Source organism: Anomalospiza imberbis, chromosome Z (genome assembly GCF_031753505.1).
Source record: "Anomalospiza imberbis isolate Cuckoo-Finch-1a 21T00152 chromosome Z, ASM3175350v1, whole genome shotgun sequence".
In the NCBI taxonomy this organism is placed as follows: Eukaryota; Metazoa; Chordata; class Aves; order Passeriformes; family Viduidae; genus Anomalospiza; species Anomalospiza imberbis.
Genome location: NC_089721.1, coordinates 70,869,750 through 70,892,291, shown reverse-complemented (window position 1 = coordinate 70,892,291; position 22,542 = coordinate 70,869,750). Strand labels below are relative to the sequence as shown.

Genomic DNA, 22,542 nt, shown 5'->3' with positions numbered 1-22,542 from the left:
CGCCCGGCAGCTGCCCCGTGCCCGCTGAGGGCGGCGCGGCACCGGCGCTCCCGCCCGCGGCTGCCGGCGCGCTTCCCGCCGGGATAGCCGCAGCATGGGCAGGCGGCGGCGGCTCTGGGCGCAGCGCTGCTGCTGCTTCTTGTCGCTGTGGCTGGGCTGCCTGGCGCTGTGCGCGCAGGGAGCGGCCGGGAGACAGCAGCGGCAGCCGCAGCCGCCGCAGCATCGGCCGGCGCCCCGCGCTCCCTCAGGAGCTGGCGGCTCCTTGGCCGCCGCCGCCGCGCACCGGGAGGACGGGGCCGGGAGCGCCGCCGGTCGGGTCCGCAGGCGAGGACAGCAGGACGCGCTCCGAGGGTAGGGACAAGGCTGAACCCCCCTTCCCCGCCGCCTGTTTGCTCCGCAGGGCATCTCCCCAGCCACAGCCCGTTGCCGGTGGTCTCCGTGCGCGCCCCCGGTGCCGCTCCCCTTTCCCGCCTCTCTGAGGCTCAGGAGTCGCGGTTCGCTAAGCTGGGAGTTTACCTGTGGAATCTGGCTTCCTAATTAGTGCGGTTTAACTAAAAGCAGACCTTGTGGGGGGCCTATCTTACAGCCGACGGATTGACCTTATTTGGCTCCTTTGGTCCAGCGTCTTCCGATGCTGAGATACTTTGCCGCTCGCTTTTTTGGGGGCTTTCTACAAAGAAAGGATGCGGAGCTTGGTTTGGTTTTCTTCTTCTGATGTTTCGGGGACTTCTTGGTGTTTTGAGCTAGTTTGTGTATCCTTATGAGCAGGCATCGCTTGTGTCTAGTGTCAGATGACAGCAAGAAGCCCGTTTTTATGGCAATACTCCTCAGACTTTGAATGAAAGCAGAATCAAACGCATCCCTTCCATAGCCTCAGTTGTTGCAGGAAGGATAAATGTGGCCTGCTCTTGCCTCATCTAGCTCTCTTCTTTACACTAATCAATTGAACTAACACAAAATGAAATGCCTTGGAGGAAGATTTTTTTCCTTTGGGGAGGATTTTTTTTTGTAGACAACTTCGCTATGCAGTTTTTGTTTTTTGTTTGTTTTACGCAGTTGGATTCTTCCCGTGTGTGTATGTAAAACATTAAAGTCTCTTTAGAGTGCTTCCTATTTTCCTATACACATTTATTGATTTGTCTGTGTTGCAGGCCAAATGTCTGTGGTTCTAGGTTTCGCTCCTACTGTTGCCCTGGATGGAAAACACTTTCTGGAGGAAATCAGTGCATTGTTCGTAAGTGTCTGACCGCTTCTACTGCTCAAGGGGTAAAAATAAAAGTCAGTATTCTTCTATGAGTCACTGTTCATTCAGCATGAGAAAAGATAGTTCTGTTCTGTGTTTCACACTATTTTTAGAAATAATGGAAAAAAGGAAAGGGGGAAAAAAAAACCAACCATGATGGAGTTGCAGGTCCACATTCCTTGTAACTGAAGGGTTGTCCAATGACCTTGGGATGTTCTTAAGAGACACATCTCCATCTGGTTTTTAAAGAAAACCTGTGACAGCAAAGGAAAAAGAGAAAAAAAGCTTATTTTTAGCTGTGTTTTGATGGCTGTCAGGCATGTAGGCTGGCTACTGGCTGGTCATGGTAGGTACTGTGCTGGCAGATGTGATTTTTGACATACATGGCATGGCAAAAAAAAAGAAAGAAAAAAGCTCTGTGTGTGGGGAACGTGCTCAGTACTCTGGTAGGATGATGTCTTTGGGGATGTTTACCATGGAACAGAAAACGAAGTTTAACTTTCTCTCTGTTAGGTAACAGCTGATAGTAGACAATGCTTCCTTCAGACCTTAAATTTTTAATCTCTTGCCATTTAATCTAGCCTGTGACTGTCTGTTTTGTTAATAAGTATGCTCAACTTCAGAATTCAGGTTCAAGAACATAACTGCTCTTTCTGCAAGCAGTGGAGGTCTTTGTTGTTCTCCATCTGATAAACTGCAGCCATGCAGGACAAAACTGGGCAAGGGAAGGGTGATAAGACAAGGTCTGCCAAACTTTTGACCTTTGGTGGCTTTTTTTTTTATGATTCCAGTCCTCCCTTACATGTTCACACCTATTGGTTTTACATGGTTAAACGTGACTAGCTAATATTGGGGATAATTGTGCCATGTAACACTTATTTTCTCCTCAAACTGACCCAGAATTTCCCAGGATATGGTGCCAAATGGATAATGGTGCCATTCAGAGGAGGATCCTTTTATTAATGTCACTTGGGTATCCAAGGAGTTATTCAAAGTTTTCTGTTCACATTTATCAACTTTTTCAATGCTGGCTTACTTTAATGTAAAGTAGAGATTTTCAGAAGGATTTAGGCTGCCTATTATGCTGTTGATAGGCTTTTCAGATTCAGCTGTGTGTCTAGCTCAAACATGTTTAGGGGCTTTCAACAATCCTTACAAGATACCCTTTAAATTGTGACTGTCAGTGCTTCTTAAAGGCCTTGGTCTCAGGTCTGCCCACATCCAGAATAATCTATGATTTATTTTTAATTTACTGCACTCTAATTGCAGGAAGCAATTGAAAAGAAAATTGCACTTTCTAACGTGTTTATAGAGTGAGTGATTTTGGCAGACCAAATACTGTCTTGTGACAGTTTTCTGTTTCTGCTTTTGGTGAAGGTTTAAGTGTACAGATTTCCATGCTCACATTTAATGTCTGTGGAGATGACATTCCCTTTAGCTAGAGTTCTTCACCTAGAAAAAGCCTCCTGCACAGGATGCTGGACAAGCTGTCAAACTTCCTATTGGAATTGTGCTGATTATAATGGTTGCATCTTGTAACTGGTGATTTTAAAGTGGTATTTCATTCATACAGAGTAAACTGTTCTGATGAAGGCATACTTAGGATATGCCTTAAGGTCTAGGGCTTTCAGTTGGTAAAAAAATTTCTCCTTAACGGATAATAAATTACATAATAAATGGACTAAATGTAAACCTTGCTTTATCAGGAGATTGACCTTGTAGTGTATAAAGACGGACTGAACAGGAATATAAAAAAATAACCCCATTTCTGGTGCTTGTCAAATGCTCTAAATCCAACTCCTGTTTCTCACTTTTACTTCTGCTCATGGAAATAGTATTTTAAGTCAGTCCATGGTATGTCTCTAATTCCAGCTAAACAGAAAAATCCCACAAACTCTTTGACCTGTCATACCTTCACGTTTGGGACATAATTGTAGCAGAATTTAATGATGAATGTAGACGATGCATTTTGCATCTTTTTGATGCTCAAAGAATGGTGTGGCACGTGATCTGCTCAAGGTATTTGTTCCATTGTAGTCCTTCACTCGAAATGTGCTGCCAGATTATTTGGTTCTCACAAAATTCTAGGCCTATTTACAAAGAAATTGTGATTCTTGGGTTTTTTTTTGGTGGTGGTGTTTGGTTGGTTTTGAGGATTTTTTGCTATACAAGTTGTCTGTTGCACAATATATGTATTTTTGAAGTCCTCCTGCATTGTGCTATAGTGGCTCTTACTGGTTCAGGCTCTCTTTTGTTGATGAGAACAATTTGATGTATTAATCTGGATCTGCTTTAGACTAATTTTGCCTTACAGCTCTTTTTTTGTGGTTCTGTCACTCCTTTCTTCATTGGAGCTGTGCTGGATGGTGGGTGAGAAGGGAAGGCAGGACTTTGGGTCATCAGGGGGATGGCCCAAGGTCAGGCATTTGACACACACATCTGGGGTAAATAGGCTTTCCTGGGGATTTTATGGTTAGTTTTTTAATGAAAATGTGGAAGCTATCTGAGTATAGGAAACTATATTTAGGGAAACAGCACAAAACGGCACAAAACTGCAACTGACTTTGCTTTGGGCAAAGGGCAGATAATCTTAGGAAAAGAAAAAAGAAAGACCCTAAAACGCCTTCAAAATGGTGATTATAAGAGTGAAGCCCATAGCATAAATTGCATTGTTTATATTCCTTCAGATCTTGGGTTCTTGACAATGTTTTCTCAAAATATGTCTTTCTAAAAGACATATGTCTTTCTAAAAGACATATTTTTAATGATTTTACATTGCCCGCATGATTGGCTGGTATTTCTAATTGAGGAATGAGTTGATTACCTGGTTTCAGTGGTCAGGTCAGTGTTTGAATATGCCTGATCTAATTCTCAATGTCTTCAAATTTGTCAAGAGATACTGATTGTGCCAAAATTCAGTTAGCTTTATTTAACTTAAAATTACTTTTGCATGTGTAATAGCTGTCCAATGAAGTGAGTTTTCCGAGTGTTGTTGTTTTTTGTTTTCCTTTAAGCCTCAGGTTGCTGTTAATCCCTGTCACTATCTGTCTTCTTCCTCAGCAATTTGCAGAAATAGCTGTGGTGATGGATTTTGTTCCCGTCCTAACATGTGCACTTGTGCCAATGGGCAGATATCACCCACATGTGGATCAAGACCTGGTAAGGACTTACTGTGTTTTCATTAGAGATTTCTTTGAAAGTCATTCTCTTCAAGTTTCAATTAAAAAAATGCCAGCTTCCTTAAAAATAACTTCTCATTACTGCATATGCAAGTGTAAATAATGCTTAGGTAAAATACCTCAAGTTCTTGATCAAGTTTGTTATACCACACGTGCCTGTTTATTCTGTGTGACAAATTTAAATAAAATATGCTTTAAGAGAGAAGGAAGTTTACAAATGAATGTGTGTGGTATTTACATTTTCATTGAGTCCATTTTGGTAAGAAATTAAGATTGTACAGTTTCCAATGCAATTGAAAGTTCCAAGTTGAAAGATAATCATGGAAAACTTGAGAAAACCTCTCCATGAATATACACTTAAAATGTGTACCTTAGATGATACAAAGCCCATCACTCAGACCCTATTTTAAAGACTGTAAAAGGCCATTCCTATGCGGTGTTTTTGGCTGATTTTGGGTGTCTCTCTGCAGCACAGCAGTGCAGCATCACCTGCAGGAACGGTGGGATGTGTGTGGATGAGCAGTGCCAGTGCCAGAAGGGCTTCTCTGGTGCCCACTGTGAGCAGCGTAAGTCACAGGCAGTTTGCTTGAAGTGCAGTGAAACACCTGAAGGAAATGCTTGGTTTGGGGTGTGCTGTTTGTCTGGCAGTAATTTCCTGCATGAAGTGCTTCTAAAATTCAAGTTACAGATTGGATTCACCAAACGGTTTTGGGAAACCCTTGGGGAGCAACATCACTGTGCATCCCACTCTTCATACCAGACGTTCACTAGTTTTTCATTCTCTATTAACAAAGTTTTCTCAACCTCAGAACAATACTCTCACTACTGGGTTGAAGAATGTTTTTCTGTTTTCTACTTAGTCTAAGGAAAAAAGGATTAAATATGGTTCAAGCTATTGGATACCTTTTTGGGTTGGCTGACAAACTCGAAAGTGAATTATTTGCCAAGCTTTACCTATAACAGCACAGTGTTTACAAGCTGTAGCAATTTAGCAAACAATAAAAGTCCCTAAAGGCTGCAGGGATGAAGAAAGACTGAAAGTGCATTTTGATGCCAGCTGACTACTAATTAGGAGAGAAATTAATTGCATAAAGCAGTCTGAATGAGCTAGAGACAGAGGGCAGCTCTGCAAAAACCAGATGGACTGAATGTTGTTGAAGATTTTTTTTTTTGTCATAGTCATTTTTATAAATGCTGGAAAACAGTCTTGTTCTTGCTTTAACTGGCTAAAACTCTCTAAAATTTTAGCAAATAGTTGCAATCCTGAACTGTGACCCTAGCCACAGTGAAATTTTGTATTAAGGGTGGCTGGTCCTTTGCTACTTTTGTTAAAACATAGGGTCAGTGCCTGAATGCTCTCAGACAAGGCAAATTTCCAGTGAATAAATAAAAAGATGATTGAATTTTCAATTCAGCTGTGACCCTGAAGCAATCCAGAAAATCTGAACAACCTCTGGAGATTAGTTTCATTGTATCATGCAGTTAAAATTTCAAGCAGGATTATGAATATGTGTCTTTTAGTCAGTCTTAAAAATGTAAATATGTCTTTATTTCTATTTAGAAAAAAAATTAATTATACATAATGAGTTTAATTGGCTTGTTTAAGTGCTGTTGTCCATTTATTCCGTAATTTAACAGGTGCAGCAAAATATCTTCATTTTATGTGTGCATTCTCAAGAAAAGGTAATGCTGTTTTGTGGGTCTTGGTAAGAAGTCAGGCTTTATCACATTTCCACAAAACAGTACATTTTATCCTCTCCACTATGATACAGGAGTCATGTGTACCTTTTTTCAGTTTTCTCTTGGTTTCTGAGGGTCTTTGGCCCTGGATGCTCACATGTGTTACAAATACCACATCCAAACTCAGGAGACACGTTTAGGAAGGCAGCCTAATGACTTCGAGATCAAAAATTTAAAGTTTTAACAATTTTGTAACTGTCCTATATCTGAAGTATTTTGATTTGGAACATGTGCTAATTTTGGTCAATTTTGAAGTAATGACCTGAAGCAGTAAGTCAGAAAATAGCTAAAGTGAGTTAGTTAAGGCACTCTTTTAATGTTGTTTTTCAGCCTCTCTGAAGAACCATCTTCCTTTTGAACTGAGAAAATTCAGTGGTCTGGCAGGAAGCTTTGTTCTTGATTCAGACTATTGGTAGAGAGTATGAGTGGGTCCTCTGAAGTCCCATGACAGTGAAATATCTTTCTCATCTAAACGTACTGTGGATTTACAACCCTTTCACCCCACCCAGCTTCCTCCCTCACCACAAAAAAAGGTGTTTTTTTGGGGGGATCTTTTAAGAAACACAGGTTTTTCAGGTAAAAAATGATGAGTTAAGCAGGTACTTCTTTACCTTTGCCTCTAAACATTACTCCTCCTTCCAGCAGCATAAACTCTGAAAGATTATTATCTCTCTCTTGGACTCCTTTCTCTTCTGAAAAGGTTTGTTGCTGTTATGACTGAACAACAAAACTTAATATACCCAAAAAATAGTTGAGGTTTGATAGGTAACTTCAGTGAGGGAAAAGTTCTTATATAATTCTTATGAGTGACTAGAGCTGTAGAGCTGATTAAAACACATTGAAGTTGGACGTGTGCTGTTGATGTGTGCTGAATCTGTGCTGAGCAGCTGTTTGCAGTTAAGGTCAGCAGGTACTGATGGAATCTGGTTTGCACAGCCATTGCTGGTGGGGGTGGTAGGAGGGAGATCACCTCCATCCTCAGGCCTAGGAAGACTTGGAGCAGTGGGAGAAAAATGAGTATTTTTTAAATGACGCACATGTTCATCTTGAAATGTCGTTGTCATGACATTATTAACCTTTTTGTTTGTTTTTTTAATTGAAGCTGTCTGTGAGAGTGGCTGTCAGAATGGAGGACGGTGTGTTGGACCCAATCGTTGTGCTTGTGTCTATGGCTTCACTGGCCCTCAGTGCCAAAGAGGTAAAAGAAATTTAAGGAAGGAAACTGTGAGTAGCTGTATACAAAAAAAATGCTGTGTGTACGTGTTTTACACTGTGTATTTTCAGCCAGTAAACTTTCAGTAAACCACTTATTATTTGTAGTTTTAGAAAATGTCTTTCTTTTTTTTGTTTATAGTTTGGCAGGCACATTAAAAATTGACATGTCCAAAACCTAATTGGTAGGAAATTCAGCTCATTTAGGCTGCATATTTTGTCCACATAATAGTTAAAAGATTAGATGTCTTTTGCTCTCTGCTACATGAAATAACAATCCAGCAAAAATTGCTGGTGGTGTTGGGATTGGGTAAGTCTAGATAATTGAAGGATTCCTTTTTTCTGTATAACACCTCTTTCATAAGAACAACTTGGGAAGTAATTTGCTCTAGCTAGTTGGGAGGAGTCAGAGAAGGACTGAAAAATAACCAATTACCCTAGTACAGGGATCTGTTTCTAAACCCATTCTTATTCCAGAATGCATCTCAGAGATGGCTTCTGAAGGGAATCTTGTGGAATTCCCTTTTCCAAATTCAGCAGTGCTCTGAGCATAAGTTTGGAGAAATCTCTTGCACCTTTTTTATGTTTTTTATTTTTTTATTTTTAGCATTTGTTAACTGTGAAATGAAAATAATTTCCCTGGATGTAAAGGAACTAAAAACCCAAATACTGAAAAAGTGGGAGTTTCTATTTGCTATTCCAGGCTGGTTTATATACCCACTAGGTATCACAAGCATGAGAGAAATGTAAAGGATCAGTTTGTTTGTCTCTAGCTTGTTGTTTTCATTCTTAAAACCTGATTTACAGTTGTCTATTTACCCCATTTCCTGTAGTTGCTTCTTCTGAAGCAAGCACAAGGACTCAAATCACACATAGTTTGGTTAGTGGAGAAATGGGAAGTAGTATTTTGTTAAAAATTTGTTACTACTTAGAGCTGTTTTATAGCCATTCAGAGATGTGTCTGTGCACAATGTATACCTGTCTAAAATAAGAGACTACCAAGTCTTTCTGCTTACAATGGATTTTCAAGGGATTGGACAAGGCTAGGGTAATTTATAGTTTGAGCCTTACTTCTGATGGATCTTGCCATTGCAAATTCTGCAGTCTGGGCTATGTGTCTAAGGTGGATTATACTTCTAGCTGAGCTCTGGTGTGATAGAATTACAATATACAAAATTATTATTTTTTTAATTTAGTTGATTGCATTCAGAAATGCTTTTTCTTTATTTCCAGACAACTTGGCAATCTTGCTTTTTTGTCCCAGGAAAAAAAATCATTCTTAGTTAAGATTTGCTTCTATTCTCTGACTACATTCAGGGCTCTGTCATATTAATGCATGTGACAGATTCCAGCTGTGATGATGGCTCAGAGCTTTTAGTAATTGTATTTATACTTTAAATAGTTTGACCTTCAAAGCTTAAAAGATTCTACTACATGTGGGTGTTGCAACTTGACTTCTGTGATGATGAAAGGGTTTAGGTTTGCTCTGTTACCATTCATTGTGAAATCTTTAGCTGCTGAATTCAAGCCCTGTACAGAAATTTAAACATCAGTGTTTTGTCATCCTTTTTTCCCAGCTCTCCTTGAAAGTCCTAGGTTTTCAATTTTGTGTAGAGTGGTCTTGTTCTGCAAGAGTTCATCTGCCTCTTGAGAGTATTTAAAAATAGAGTTATTTCATTTAGAGGTTTACATTTTAATTGCTTGAAATTTGAGGTAGTAAGAAAAAAAATCCTTCTGTCACTGTCAATAAAATATAGCATATATAATTGCATCTATAATAACTATCTAATATATCTAATCTAATATAGCATGCTTTTACAGGTTTGACAAGGCTAGGTAGAATTTTGCCTAATCTTGGTGTTGCATAGACCTTCTCATATTCAAATAAAGAAGTAACTAATTTATTTTACTATTATTCAGTTAAAGAAAGATTACTCCTATAGCATATCTTGAAAATAACTATAAAAAGTATCTAAGTGCTTGTTTTGTTTATGCTTTAGATGAGGTGGAGCACATGAAAGTACTGTAAAAGATGCCTTAAATGCCTATTTAGTTCAACAGTAGTTTTTTATTTATGCTTTTAACATAATGGTTTATGCTTTCCAGTAAATAGCAGAATGCAGTGATTTCTTCATCTGTGGGTTGCCATAGTGCCTGTAATATTTTACAGCAAGAAGTGTCTCAGTGGTTTAATTTTAAACTGAATTTAGCAGCAGTTCATAACTCTTTGAGTAAAATGTTATAGTTTAAGGATATGTGAACTTCCCTTGCAAATCACCTCAAAGTTATAAGAGATGTTGTTTTGTAATTTTTATTTACATCATTGTGTTTTAAGTGCACGCTTTTTATGGTTCTGTAAATTAAGTTCTTTAAAATTAGGTATTTTCTTCCTAATACAGAACATGTGTAGGTTTCCTTTAGCTTGGCCTCCCAGCCTAAGCTGTATGATAAAATTGATAAAATATGGTTAGTTTTTCAGCTATCTGGGCTCTGAGCAGACTAATTTCCTGGCTGGAGACAGGAGGCTGAGCAGTAACTGATGACTGGCATGATCAGAGTATTTAACTTGAGGCTTTCTGCTGGGTTAAACAGAGAGTAAAACCTGTTTGGGAGTTCCTGCTTTTTCTGATATGTACACTGACCTCTTACATTTCCTGTCAAAGCTGGTCTTTGGTCAGCTGCTTGTCTTTGGTTTGTAAGCCCAAAAGATCCAAGCTTTTTGTGTGGTGTTTTAAAGGGGAAAAAAAAAGATGTTGAAATTTTTGCAGTTGAGTTTTCCCAGTGGAAAGAATGGAAAAAAGAAAGAGCAACAGAATAAGAGACCTCATTCTCAGTTGTACGTATAAGGTCAATTTTTTTCCTAGCATGTCCAATTTCTTTGGTTTCTCAGCATTGTAAATGATAGTTGTGTCACTCCTCATGGTCTGTGCATTTTTTAAAATGGATAATCTTGAAAGATATGAAGCTGTGGAAAAGCAAGGATATTTTCTTCCTTCTTTATCATGGGATAAAGGTAGAAAGTAAGAAAGGCAAATCTTGTCACTGATGTGACTTTGCCTTCATCCCATATAGAGGGTGGAAGAACAGTTCTTGTTTGCTGTATATTAAATGGCTCATAGTGGGAAGTAAAAGGGTTTGGAATGAGTAGAAATGTATAGCTGGAGAAAAGCATCCTTTGGCAGAGGGAAGAGAATTTCAGATAAAGTTATCAAGCTTTGACAGGTGAGAAAAGGGGAAAATTAAGTAAGTGCAGTATTTGAGTAGCAGCTTTCCAGTAGCTAAAGGGGGCCTAAAACACATCTGGAGAGGGATTTTTTACAAGGACAGGTAGGGTTCGGACAAGGGTGATGGCTTTAAACTGCCAGAGGGCAGGGTTAGATGGAATTGTCAGGGTGGGCAGGCCCTGGCACAGGGTGCCCAGAGCAGCTGGGGCTGCCCCTGGATCCCTGGCAGTGCCCGAGGCCAGGCTGGACACTGGGGCTGGGAGCAGCCTGGGATATTGGAAGGTGTCCCTGCTATGGCAGGAGTGGCACTGGATGGGCATTAAGGTTCCTCCCAACCCAAACCATTCTGGGAGACTAAAATTTTGTGAAAGCAATATGAGATAAAAAGTTTTTCTTCAAGCTTGGCAGTGGATAGAAAAGCTATCAGCAGCACAGGGAAACAAGTAGGACAAAGCAAAAAGCATCCTCAGTTGAAGTGTTGTTAGTGTGTAGTAACTCAGACAAAAGAGTGAAGAATAATACAGAGCTGAAGTGGATACACACTGAAGCAGCTGATGGGACAGGGGTTATAGAGATGTTTGGGGATAAAACATGTGTTTAAAATTAAGATTGTGCAGCAAACTGACACAGATTTGTATAGGAGTCAATACTTCTCAAATACAATTGTATTATAAAGAAGAGTTGCAATATATATGTAGTCTGTAGTGTTGCTGAAGATGCTTGTGTGTGCTCAAGTGACAGTGATCAGGTCTAAAAGAGGCAACAGAAAACGTAATTCCTTAAGAAACTACTTCTGACAGGCATTTAGAAGACCTCTTATCTTTACACAGCTTTTCCTATCTGTTGATGTTAGCAGTACCATGAGGTGCTTAACAACAAAAGTGGTTTTTTGGTCAGCAAGCTCATCTCTTTTTGTGGGAGTCTTGGGAAAGTAGCTTTTTAATTTTGCTGTGGGTTTTTTTTTTCCCCTTTATTAATGGCTGCTATCATCCTGAGCCACAATAGAGGTTTTTTTATGGTCTTCCTGCTTCTTTTCTTTCAGTGTACAGTAAGTGAAAGACTGACCTGCTAAACATCAGTTTAATTAATCTTCAGTCCAATTTTAGTCTTTGGGAAGTGAGACATGTGGTCTTGGGTTATTTTCTGCAGGTTCATAAAGCAGTTGTGCAAGGCCTGTTGAGTGAGGAAAAAAGTAATTAGTTTACTGTAGCATGCTAAAAACTACATGGCTTAATTCACAGAGGATGTTCATGGTCACTGAAGGGAATACAAGTGTTAAATCATCTACTTGAAGCCTAATTTAACTGAAATAAATTAAGTTCTGTTTAATAAAATTATCTAAAACTAAGTCATCAGTAGTTTAAAACTATAAAATGTGAATCTTCCTAAGATTTGCAACTTTCACCATTCTTGTCTACTTTTATCTCTTTAATTTTTTTAGAAAGCATTTTAGAAAGCATTTAGAAAGCAGGATGATTGCAAGCAAAATGCTGCAATGGTCATGTTTTTTATCACAAAAGAAGCTTCAGCTTAGACCAAAAAAAAGCATGCTTCTGTTCCTGTTGGAAATAGTAAAGACAACAATTACAAATACCTGCAGCAGTAAGAGGCAAAGCTTTATCTGACGGGTAAGTACCTGATTCAGGACAGTAGATCCGATTATCTGTGTTGGAAGAACCTGTTAGATATCTTGGATTTTGGTTGTTTGTTTGTTTGTTTGCTTTTGGGGTTTTTGGTGTTTTTTTTTGTTTTGGATTTTTTTTTTTTTGACACTAGAAGTGTTGTCAGGTGTTAATAACACACACACTGAAGTGCAGTCCCTGCTCACCAAACTCCTTTTTCTGCTGCAGGTTCTGGCCTGTAGGTACTAGCCCACATCATCCCTTGATGGATTCCAGCAGGGCAGATTCAAAAAGCTGCTTTCCTGCTCTCAGATGTCAATACCTGGTGGTGTTACAGGGCTCTGGCACTGCATTCCCTGCATTTGTTGTCCATCATTAACCCCAAAAACAAGGTTTTCAAAGGCAAATATCCAGAAAAAGGTAGCATTGATGGCATTTCTCCCTTCTATGTCTGCAAAAGATACAACATTCAGCAGTTTAAAAAATGACATGGGTAATGCTGATCATGCTGATTGCAGTAGTGATGAAGGAAGTACTGTGATTCCAGCCAGTGTCTCTCCCTTACTCCCTTCTTTTAGTTTTTAATTAAATCCCAATATTTGAATGACTCTTCATTTGGCACCAGCAAAAGAAAAAGGTAAAAACCCTTAAATGCAGCAATTTTGCTGCTTTTGAAGCGCTTGAAGTCTTCAAAACTTCTCAGTTTGTTCAAGCATAGGACAGACAGGTGCCAAAGTGTCACAGAAGTAGGGTTGTTGCATTTTGTGTTAGAATTAAAAGCAGAGGTTTTATGCCTTTAAAGTAGGTCTACAAAAGTAAAATGAAAATTTGAATGACCTAGGGCTTTAGAGTTTTCACCAGAGTGCAGCCCAGGCACAGGGAATGTTCCATTGGTTTAAAAGGGAAGCTCTGTAGCTGTGGTGCCCTAAACTGTGAAAAGAAAGAAAGAACTACCAGAACTGTTACACCTTATACTTACAGCCAATATATATATATTTCTTTCATATATCTGGTTTTTAAAATCTGCACTTGAAAAATAGTTTTTTTTTTCCTCTTGCCTACAGGAGGAACAAGTCTAGGAGTGAACATAAAATACTGCGTTTTTTATGTGTTGGGTAGGACTTAGACTAGCTTATGTTCTGCATCTAAAGATTGTTCAGTGAAAAGTGAGACAAGGATCTGATAATACAGAGCAGTGAAGCAAAATCATGAGTGGGTGAGAAACGCTGCAGAGGAGAGGGAAGATGATGCCCTTAAAAAAATTCTGTCTGGTCTTACCATTTCCCTTCCTCAGTGAAAATTTTGTTCTTTGTCAGATACACTAAAATTTCACCTTCTTTTGTTTAATTACCTGGGGAGAGAGAAAACACAAGAGCCGAGCAAGGCCATGATGGCTTTGTTAGAGTTTCAGAAGAAAAGATTATTTCTTCTGAAAACTAGAAAAAATATTAACTTTATTAAGCTAATTAATTTGTGAGATATCCAGGAAAAAAAATCTTGATCTATTTTCAAGATATCTAGGAAAGTTAGTGATAAGAAGAAGATGAGGCACTTGCCCACAGGGAGTGTCTTTAACAAAGAAAATGCAAAAATATCTGAAATATTCATGTGAATATGAAAACTTTCTGTCAAATTCAGGAAGTGTTAATGTTATATATTGCTTATTTAGGCATTCTAAGCTCCCTTACAGTGAATTAAATGTTAAGGCTTAAAATTCTGTAAATTGGATCTGCTTTAAATTTTCAACAACATGTGTCTTCACAAGCATTAATCATGCAGTATCTTAAAAGCTGTAGTTGCTATAATAACATATGTATGGAAAAGAGTAATCCAGGTATTATCAGGAGTAGTTTACTGAAGCCAGTCAAGAGCACACTGCCTCCAGGGTTGCAAAATCATGGAGTGCCAAAAGTAAACTGGTTTATTCCACCTCAGACTAATAACTTGCTATATGAGAAACAGGATTAAATTATTTCTGTATTTAGAGGTTATATAAATTACCTTCATTCCTATATTTTGGTTGTGAAAAGATAATCAGCTTCATAATGTCTCCCTGAAAATCTTGTGTAAGCCCAAGAGGTAAATTTCTAAAGCCATTTGGTTTTGCTGAACACACCCAAAAGATCTGAAGAACAGAATCTGTGTTTTCTGCCTCTGCAGAGACTGGACTCCAGTAAATAGTAGCAGGCTGGGTTTTTAGCTTATTATGAACTCAAGTTATCACAGCAGTCTAGACAGTCATCTGAGGAAATGTTTCTTGCAGTTTAAATAGACATATATATTTAATTTTTTTTTTCTAAGGGTAATGTGTGAAACAGTTGTTTTTCCTACTTAGGTTAATAATTAAGGGGATTGTTTTCAGCTCCAATGTCTGTGGTTTTATTAGGATTTCTGGTCTCCCGAGAATGCTTTTTGCCTTTTTCCATGCCTTTCTAATTTACACAGGGGTTGGTTATGAAACATTTTCCCTTCTCATTTAGTGAGTATGGGTGCATTCTGAAAGCCTTGGCTTTTGCTGTGGGGAATGACACTGAAATTCAGAGGGGGAGAGGGAGGGTGCAGGGTGCCCTTTTTCAGCAATACTCTTAAAAGGGTGTCCTGTCTTAAAATCATAAGTCTTCCTCTTCACTGGTTCTGGGATTCTGTTCCTTTGAGGTTGAACTGAGTAGCACTGACTTCATGGAGCAGGGAACCAAAAGCTGTGGACAGTGTAATTCAAGTTTCCATCTTATGGTCAAAAAAACTAGCATATTTTTGCATGCACAGAGTTAGATAGTGGCTTCTTAATTCCTGGGATGTGAAAGAATTAAGAACTTAATATCTACTTGGCTTTCCAGTATCCAGGCTTTGATGAGTAAGGTGTTTTTGAAGGAGAAACACAAGAGGAAGGAGCAGCAGGCAGCATGAAGGAGTTCCTTCACTGCTTTGGATACTGTAAAGCAAAGGTGCACCAACATCGTATTAGGGTAGTTGGTATAAACTGCTGAATCTTGCAAAAAGCCAAAAAATATTCTTTTGCTTTTTTGTCTCTTATTTGCCCAGGGGTGATTCAGGCTGTAACTTCTTGCAGTGACTGATGATTAGTATTAAATTGTGTGTAACACTGCGTGCTAAGTGCTGGGATCTCATTGGTCCCAACTCAGGCCATCTTTATATACTAGCAGGCCCTGTGGAAGCATAAGGAAATATATACGTTTACAAGGAGCTCCAACCAAACCAAAATTGGACACCTTGCTGGTACCAAAATCCAGGAATACTTCCCTCCCAGCTTTTATTCCGTGCTTGAAATTTTCTATCAGTCAGTGTATGATACTTCAGTTACACATGGAAACATTTTGTTCCAAGAAGTTTTTAAGGGAATACTTGAATTCTGGAAGGTGCTGAATTCCATAAATGACAAAAGTGAAGTATTTCTCTGTTTCTATATTTCTGTGCTTTTTTTTTTTTGTGTGTGTGTGCGTAGTTTTCAAAATGTTTTGTGTCCTGAAGTATTAGAAGCAATTTCTTCAATGTTCAGATCAATTAGACAAAATTGCATTTTATTTCAGAAATATTGCTGTTTATGTGCTACTTTGCCATTTCCCCCCATGTGCTTAGGTGTGCACAATGGATTGCTTTTTAATTTATTAATAAGAGTATTAAGATATGCAGTTATTGCTACACTAAGACTTTGTCTGCTTAAAACTGTCATTATAACAATTATATAAAAATGTCTGTGTGAACTATGGAGTTGTTGCTTTTGGAAAAGAGCTGCTGCTCTTCCAGCCAGAGGAAAATGAGAATGTGCTTAGAATGGACGTGACAGAAATAGTGGTGGATCCTGGAATTTTCCTAAATGCTGCTAAGCTCACACAGATTCCTGCATTGGACCTGTGGCTTGTCCTTCATTCATTTACAGCTGCCCTCCGCTTCCATTTCAGCTGCCAAGTGTGTGTTGCTAAGTTACCCAGTGAGTCACAGGAGTTTGTGGGATGGGAAGTTCTGTATCACGGGAGCTGGTCAGAAAATGTCATGTGGGACCACTAGAACAGTAGTAACATTTCAACCTGAAAATTAAAGCTGTCAGCTGTATAAAAACGTCCAAACCATCAATGTTCAAAACCATTTTCCACTAAGCTGCTCTTCTTCTCTGTTACATCTGAAAATAAACTTTATAGACCCCTTGAGGTAATGACTAAAGAACCTGCTGGGGATGTGTCCCAGCTTTGAGTTAGCAGCAATTGTAAATGTTTGAAAGACTTTTGTGATCATTATTTATGTTAACAATAAACATGATGCTATTAGATGCTTAATTGAGGACTTTACACACAAGTTTCTTAGAAAAAGTCAAGGCAAGGAGGCTTTGATTTTGCTATTCAGGTTTATAAGAACTCCTCAGTCTAAATAGCAGTACTGCCCACAGATTACTTTTTCCAAGAAAATTAATAGCATTGCCAACTCTCTTTCATATTCCAGGAGACTCATTGTTCATTTCCAGCCAGCAGTCCTTTTTACTATAACCTTTTGGATGTCACCTTTGAAAAAAATTCTTTTGATTTATATCAAGTACAATTCATCTACCTTCTTGTTACCTTTGAAATGTTCCTTATTGTATACTCTGTGTTGACAGCTAAGCATTTGCTGTGGAAAAGCCCTCCAAATATCCATATAAAGTTGGTCAAAACATTGCAGGAGGATAAATTTTAGATAATATTTAATAAACATATGCACTTTTAAAATGTTCTAAAATGTTTAAATAGCTTTTTGCATTGCTGTGACTTATGATCTGCAGATGTTGGAGTTGAGTAAGAATAATAATATTTATATATGCATAAATTTCAGATTTGTGCTCTGAACCCAAGGACAGTTATGAGTATTGCCAACCCTTTCATACTCACATGAAAAGTTTTCAAGCAAAGCCCTGATCTCCCTTTCTTTGGAAGGTCTGGTCAATGCTGTCATTTATCCAGGAGCAGTGGGAGAACTGGGCATGCCTTGCTCTTCCAGTCCTGATGGTCCCATGGTAGGAATCCATGGGATACCGTGGAATTTCCCCTTGCAGGAAGATGGAGCTTGACTACGCTTTCATTTATCAAAACATGAAGATTTCATGTTGCAAAGGGGAAAGTTCAGAGAGTTCCATGGAAAAATCTCTTCAGTAATCAACAAGCAGGTTCTGCAACAAGTAGCCAAAACCAATTTGAGATGTCTGGAGACCTCTGAGTGTTAGCAGAAATTATGAGGAAATTTGCCACCTATCAGAGTTGTAATAAAGACAGTTGTTTCTCCATCTTGTTCCCTGCTGCAGTAACTTTTAGCAAGGTGAATTTAACCTCAGGTCTTTGCCAGGACAGACTTAATGTCTCCACTCTGAAGGTTCCCTGACATAGAGTGCAGTCTCTTGGGCTTTCACTCACTGTGCTGATTTTTCTTTTAGAAGAGAGTGAAGTTCCTGGTAATGCTGGCAGCATTTACTTTTTTCCAGCATTCAGGTCCAATGCATTAGATTGTTAATTTAATAATGCTGCTGTATGAAATGGATTTTTGAGATGCTAATATTAATAATTAATAATGATAATATATTTGTTGTACTTGAGTCTGCAAGTGAGGTGATGGAAGTTGAACTTATTTTCTTGTCCATTCCTTAATATTTCCTAAATATTCCTTAGGGGAGTGAAGTTCTCTAAAAAGTCTAATGAAAGGCAAATTTTCTTGGTAAGGAAGTGAAATACATTAATAGGGTATTAGGTCTTATTCTTTAATTGACAGGGGCTGTGAAGGCCTATCTCAGACACCTTCCTTTACACACTCCTCATGTGATTCATGATGAACATGCTTAATATTTCCAGTATTTGTTTTTAGTAATAGAAATACCAATCTTCTAAGCAGCTTCTAGTTAAAAATGCTTGTTTCCAGATGCATTGCTTCCTTATTTAGTTATGGTTCTATGGGGATTTTTAAAAATAAAAATGATGGAAGATAGCTCACTGTTCCCTCCTGCTAAATCTTTCTAGTGCTTTCTAGATATGAAATACAGTTTTTGTGACTGTGCTTTTCCCTTCTGCAGGCTGGGTGCAGGAGACTGGTACTGCACCCCCACTGGATTTTTCACAGGAACAGTATTTTGGTACTAGGAGCTTTCATTTAAAATTTCAATCTGTGCTTTCCCATGAAAAGAAACTCAAATTTTAACATTCTTCTGGATGGCTTGCAATGGACATTCCAACATGTGTAGTTACCTTTTTACTTTTCTTCGTGCATCACTTTCTCTCTTTCATGTTACCTTGGAAGAGGTGAAACTTTTAAGGGCAGGAGTTGACACAAAATTTAGTTAGAAATTGGATCCTTAAATGTGTACCAAAATATTTCAATGTTTTGTCCTGAGTGACAGTAGGTGCTAAACACCTACTGATGTAAACAGATGTTAAACACTGTGTTTCAGGTTTTTAGCTAGTGGATGTTAGACACAGAGGACACGTGGCAGACAGACTATTCCATATCTGTTTACAGCAGGTTTTTTTACACCTTCATCTGAATCATTTGTTTGGCCAGAGGAACAGGAAGAAAATTAAAATAGAAGGGTACTGAATGAAGACTAGAAATCTCAGCATTGCAGCTCCTTGTCTCTGGCTGCTGTGAACTGGACTGTTTTAATTACAGGTAGAATTAGCATTTTGAAAAGGAATAATGGAAAAAAATCCCAAGAACCATAATAGTTGGATAGTCCCATTTGAGAATACAAAATATGCACTTTTTTGACAAAATAGAAATGTTGCAGCATAGTTAAATATTGAAGTTCATGGTGTGATTTTTTTTCTTGATGTCAGGAAAAAAATATTCCTCATTAAATTTAATTAACAATTTGAGTTATTTACAAAGGTTGTCTTTTTCAGGTCACTGTGAATATTGAATATAATTTTCTGAAGTTAAAAACCAAAACTGTGTAACACATGTGCTGAAGATCACCTCATTTCACCAAAGCAGTTACCCTTTCTAGAATAACAAATTATTTATAACTTATGTTCAACATATGTTCTTTCTGGCAAAATTATTCCATCAGCAGTGCTGGCAGAGGAACAAATGAAGAGCCACCTAAGAATAAGACAAGCAAATCCATATGGAAAAGATGACTGATTCATAAGTGGGAGTTTTTAAGGTCTGATCAACCATTATAATAATATAGTATGACTGGCTGTGCAAAAAAAAATCCACAGCTTCATTTGAAGCTACAAAGTATCTTCAAAATAGCATCTATGTTTATTGCATTTGTTTCCCACATGTAAAATTTACTGTGTGACTACAGATCTTTGTGTAAACAGCTGAACTTTACCGTTAACCCGAACGTGCTTGCCTTCACTTTTTATTTTAAAATCTTATATTTTCCTGGTAGTATAGAAGAGCAGCCACTAATCAGTTGCTTTACTTTTGCCCTTCATGCTGGATAAACTGATCAAGTATATATTATTAAAATGGGTGCACTTTTTAAGAATAATATATTAAGTTACAGTGATATTTTTAAATGCTAATATTATAAAGTGTATTTCTGAATAGAAACCATGCTGCAGGCTTATGCTGATAAACATTGCTTGGTTACAGAATCTGAACATTAGATTAATGTATTTTCTGTTTATTAAGGCATGGTTAGGCACCTCTGCATAGGTGGTTTCCGGAGCATGTATTTCTGTGTAATAGGATATAAAAAGCAATAGGTGTATTGGTATCACTCCATCTTGTACCTGACTCATTCATATTCTCCTGAACAACCATGCTTTGGTGTCTGGTTATATTCTCTAATCTTTCTATTGAACACACTCTCTGAACTGAACTTTTGATTGCTAGTTTTGACAGAGTTTACACACAAACATTTTGTGTCTTATGGGAGGGTAGAGGAACTCGGATACAATTCACAGCTCTGGTTTGAGTTTCAACTTTAATTTCCTCTGGTAGAATTCCAAGCTTCTTAATGCAGAATATCCTGTGGGTCACCAGCCATTACACAGAGAAATACATTGTTTGACTTTCTACTCCTACTCTGATTCCTTCCTGATACCCAAAGATTGGTCCTACAGAAAGTTGTGTCTTGGAGAATTGCTGCTGTAGAAGTACAGTACTGCCCAGCAGAACTACTTATTTCCTGGATAGGAATTGCTAGGTGAGCTGGGATTGCTAAGGAATTCAGACCTGCTGAATGCAAGTTTTGGGAATTTGGAGGTGTGTAGTAAGTCATTACTTGATTTCACTGTAGAGGGCATTCACCCATGGAGAACTGAACTCTGAGTGTGTGGAGCAAGGACAGGATTTTCATTTTATCGTGTATTTATTTTGCTAGAAGTGCCATTTTTGTGGCTTGATGGTCACAGGGGAAGCTCAGAGGGTAACTTCAAAGACTCTTTTGTATTGATAATCAAGAAATACTAAAGTTGGCAGGCCTTACTGAGTTTTTAAGATCTTTTAATCTTCTTTTATCATCAGGCATTTCTGTGCTTGTGTACTTGACTGACTTAAAATAAAGTGAAAAGCCCAGCTGAAATTGACCACCAGTGTGTATAAATAATTACAGAAGTCTTTCCTAGACTGATACCACAGTGACCCTTGCCAAAGAGAAGGAGCAGAACATTTATTTGTGTTTGAACTTCCATTTCAAGATCCCAGGAAGCTTAGTATAACATCTCACTGGGAAGACCAATTTTTGCTTTCCAAAGATGTCGAAGCTCTTATTTTTTCAGGGTGAAAGTATCAAGTTATGGAAAGCAAGGGTTTTCCATCTGCATCTTGTTGTGGGACCAGCTGCACCTGAATGAAAGTGTGTGGAAGACATGGTGTTATCCACATATTGGTGTTGGAGCCTACTTTTGATAGGAAAAAAGAAAAAAGATGATGGAACTTGAGCAGCTTGAGCAGCCTTAACCCCACTGTTGTGCCTTCTTTCATGTGACTGAGTCTGAGTAAAAGCTTTGCATTTTCTTCTTTCTTTCACCCCTCTCTCTTTTTAAGAGTTCCCATAAGGATGTGAAATCTGGCTTAGAGCAACAGGCTGTTTTTTATTTATTCCTAGAGAATTTCAATTAATTGTTGATCCCATTTTACGTTGACTCATAACGTAAAAAAATTTCTCTTTGTACAGGTACAGTGTTAATGAACCAGCTTTTCACAGGAATTCTACCAGAAGAATATTTTCATGTAGTTTCTGTGCTTTATTCAGTGTACTGCCTACAGCTTGGATTGGTTGTGTTGTCTCATGGTTTTCTTCTGAAAATAAGTGGTGGTTTGCCACTCAGTCCTCTGTAGGTAGCACTATTTTGGAAGAAGCATTCCAGTTGGAATGGTGATTCTGTGACTCTTTTGGTATGCTTCTCGGTCAATGTGGAGTGAAAAAATGTGTGGCTGCTGTGGTCTGTAGCTCCCTCCTATAAATCACTGTGAGGTAGCTTAGAAGCAAGAAAACCAGTTTCCAGTCCTTGCTTGCTTAATCTTGTCTTCTGTTTGTTTGCTTGTTTGTTTGTAAAATTCTTTTGCTTACTGTGGATTTCACTGGATACGTTGTCAGTGCTCAAGAGCAATTTTGTGTCCTGCTGCCTTTCATTTTGTTGTATCTTTTTGAAAGAAATAAATTGAATGAAAACCCCATGAAAGTCATTACCTTCAATGGAAGGTGTCCTGTGACTTCTGAAAGCAGTGATACAGCTTAAATTTCCGTGGAATTTTCTTAATACAGGTATCTACTGGATTAAAAAACAATTCCTTCTACAGCTGCTAGTACAGTACCTTGTATAATACAGCGAGCTTTTTTTTTCCCCCCCCAGATTACAGGACAGGCCCGTGCTTCACCCAGGTGAACAAGCAGATGTGCCAGGGCCAGCTGACGGGCATTGTGTGCACCAAGTCCCTGTGCTGTGCCACCGTGGGGCGGGCCTGGGGCCATCCCTGTGAGATGTGCCCTGCCCAGCCCCAGCCCTGCCGCCGTGGCTTCATCCCAAATATCCGCACCGGGGCCTGCCAAGGTGAGCTCTGACTGCAATTCTCCGTGTGACAACTCTCACCTCTGACGATCACCCTGAAAACCTTGCAGTGTCCTTGAAAGGTCCCTGAAACAGCGCCCTGTTTTCCTCGTGTGTGGTCTGTGTTTTGGGATGAAATCCGGGTGTGCTTTGCTGCCTCCAGATTTTTGCTGCTGGACCTAGAGAACAACACTTAAGTGCCTGGAAAAAGTGATTATTAATCAATACTGAGGAAAAATACTTGATGTTGTTTTTCCTCCTGTGTCAGAGCTAGGCCTCTGCCTGCGTGCAGCAGTTTAAGTTTTGCCATTTGTCTTGAAGTGATTAATGTGTTTTAGACTCTCC

At 38.7% G+C, this 22,542-nt stretch overlaps 1 protein-coding gene across 1 annotated transcript in view; it reads left to right on the top strand.

Moving 5' to 3' along the window:
• Positions 1 to 18: 18 nt before the first annotated feature.
• The window catches only part of FBN2 (fibrillin 2), a 118,051-nt gene continuing 95,527 nt past the window's right edge, over positions 19 to 22,542 (top strand). Inside the window, exons 1-6 of the mRNA XM_068177548.1 lie at positions 19 to 351; positions 1,152 to 1,234; positions 4,304 to 4,402; positions 4,893 to 4,988; positions 7,265 to 7,360; positions 22,003 to 22,200. Of these exons, the coding sequence (XP_068033649.1) occupies positions 95 to 351; positions 1,152 to 1,234; positions 4,304 to 4,402; positions 4,893 to 4,988; positions 7,265 to 7,360; positions 22,003 to 22,200 (829 nt within the window). The 5' untranslated portion in view covers positions 19 to 94. The remainder of the gene's footprint in view (positions 352 to 1,151; positions 1,235 to 4,303; positions 4,403 to 4,892; positions 4,989 to 7,264; positions 7,361 to 22,002; positions 22,201 to 22,542) is intronic.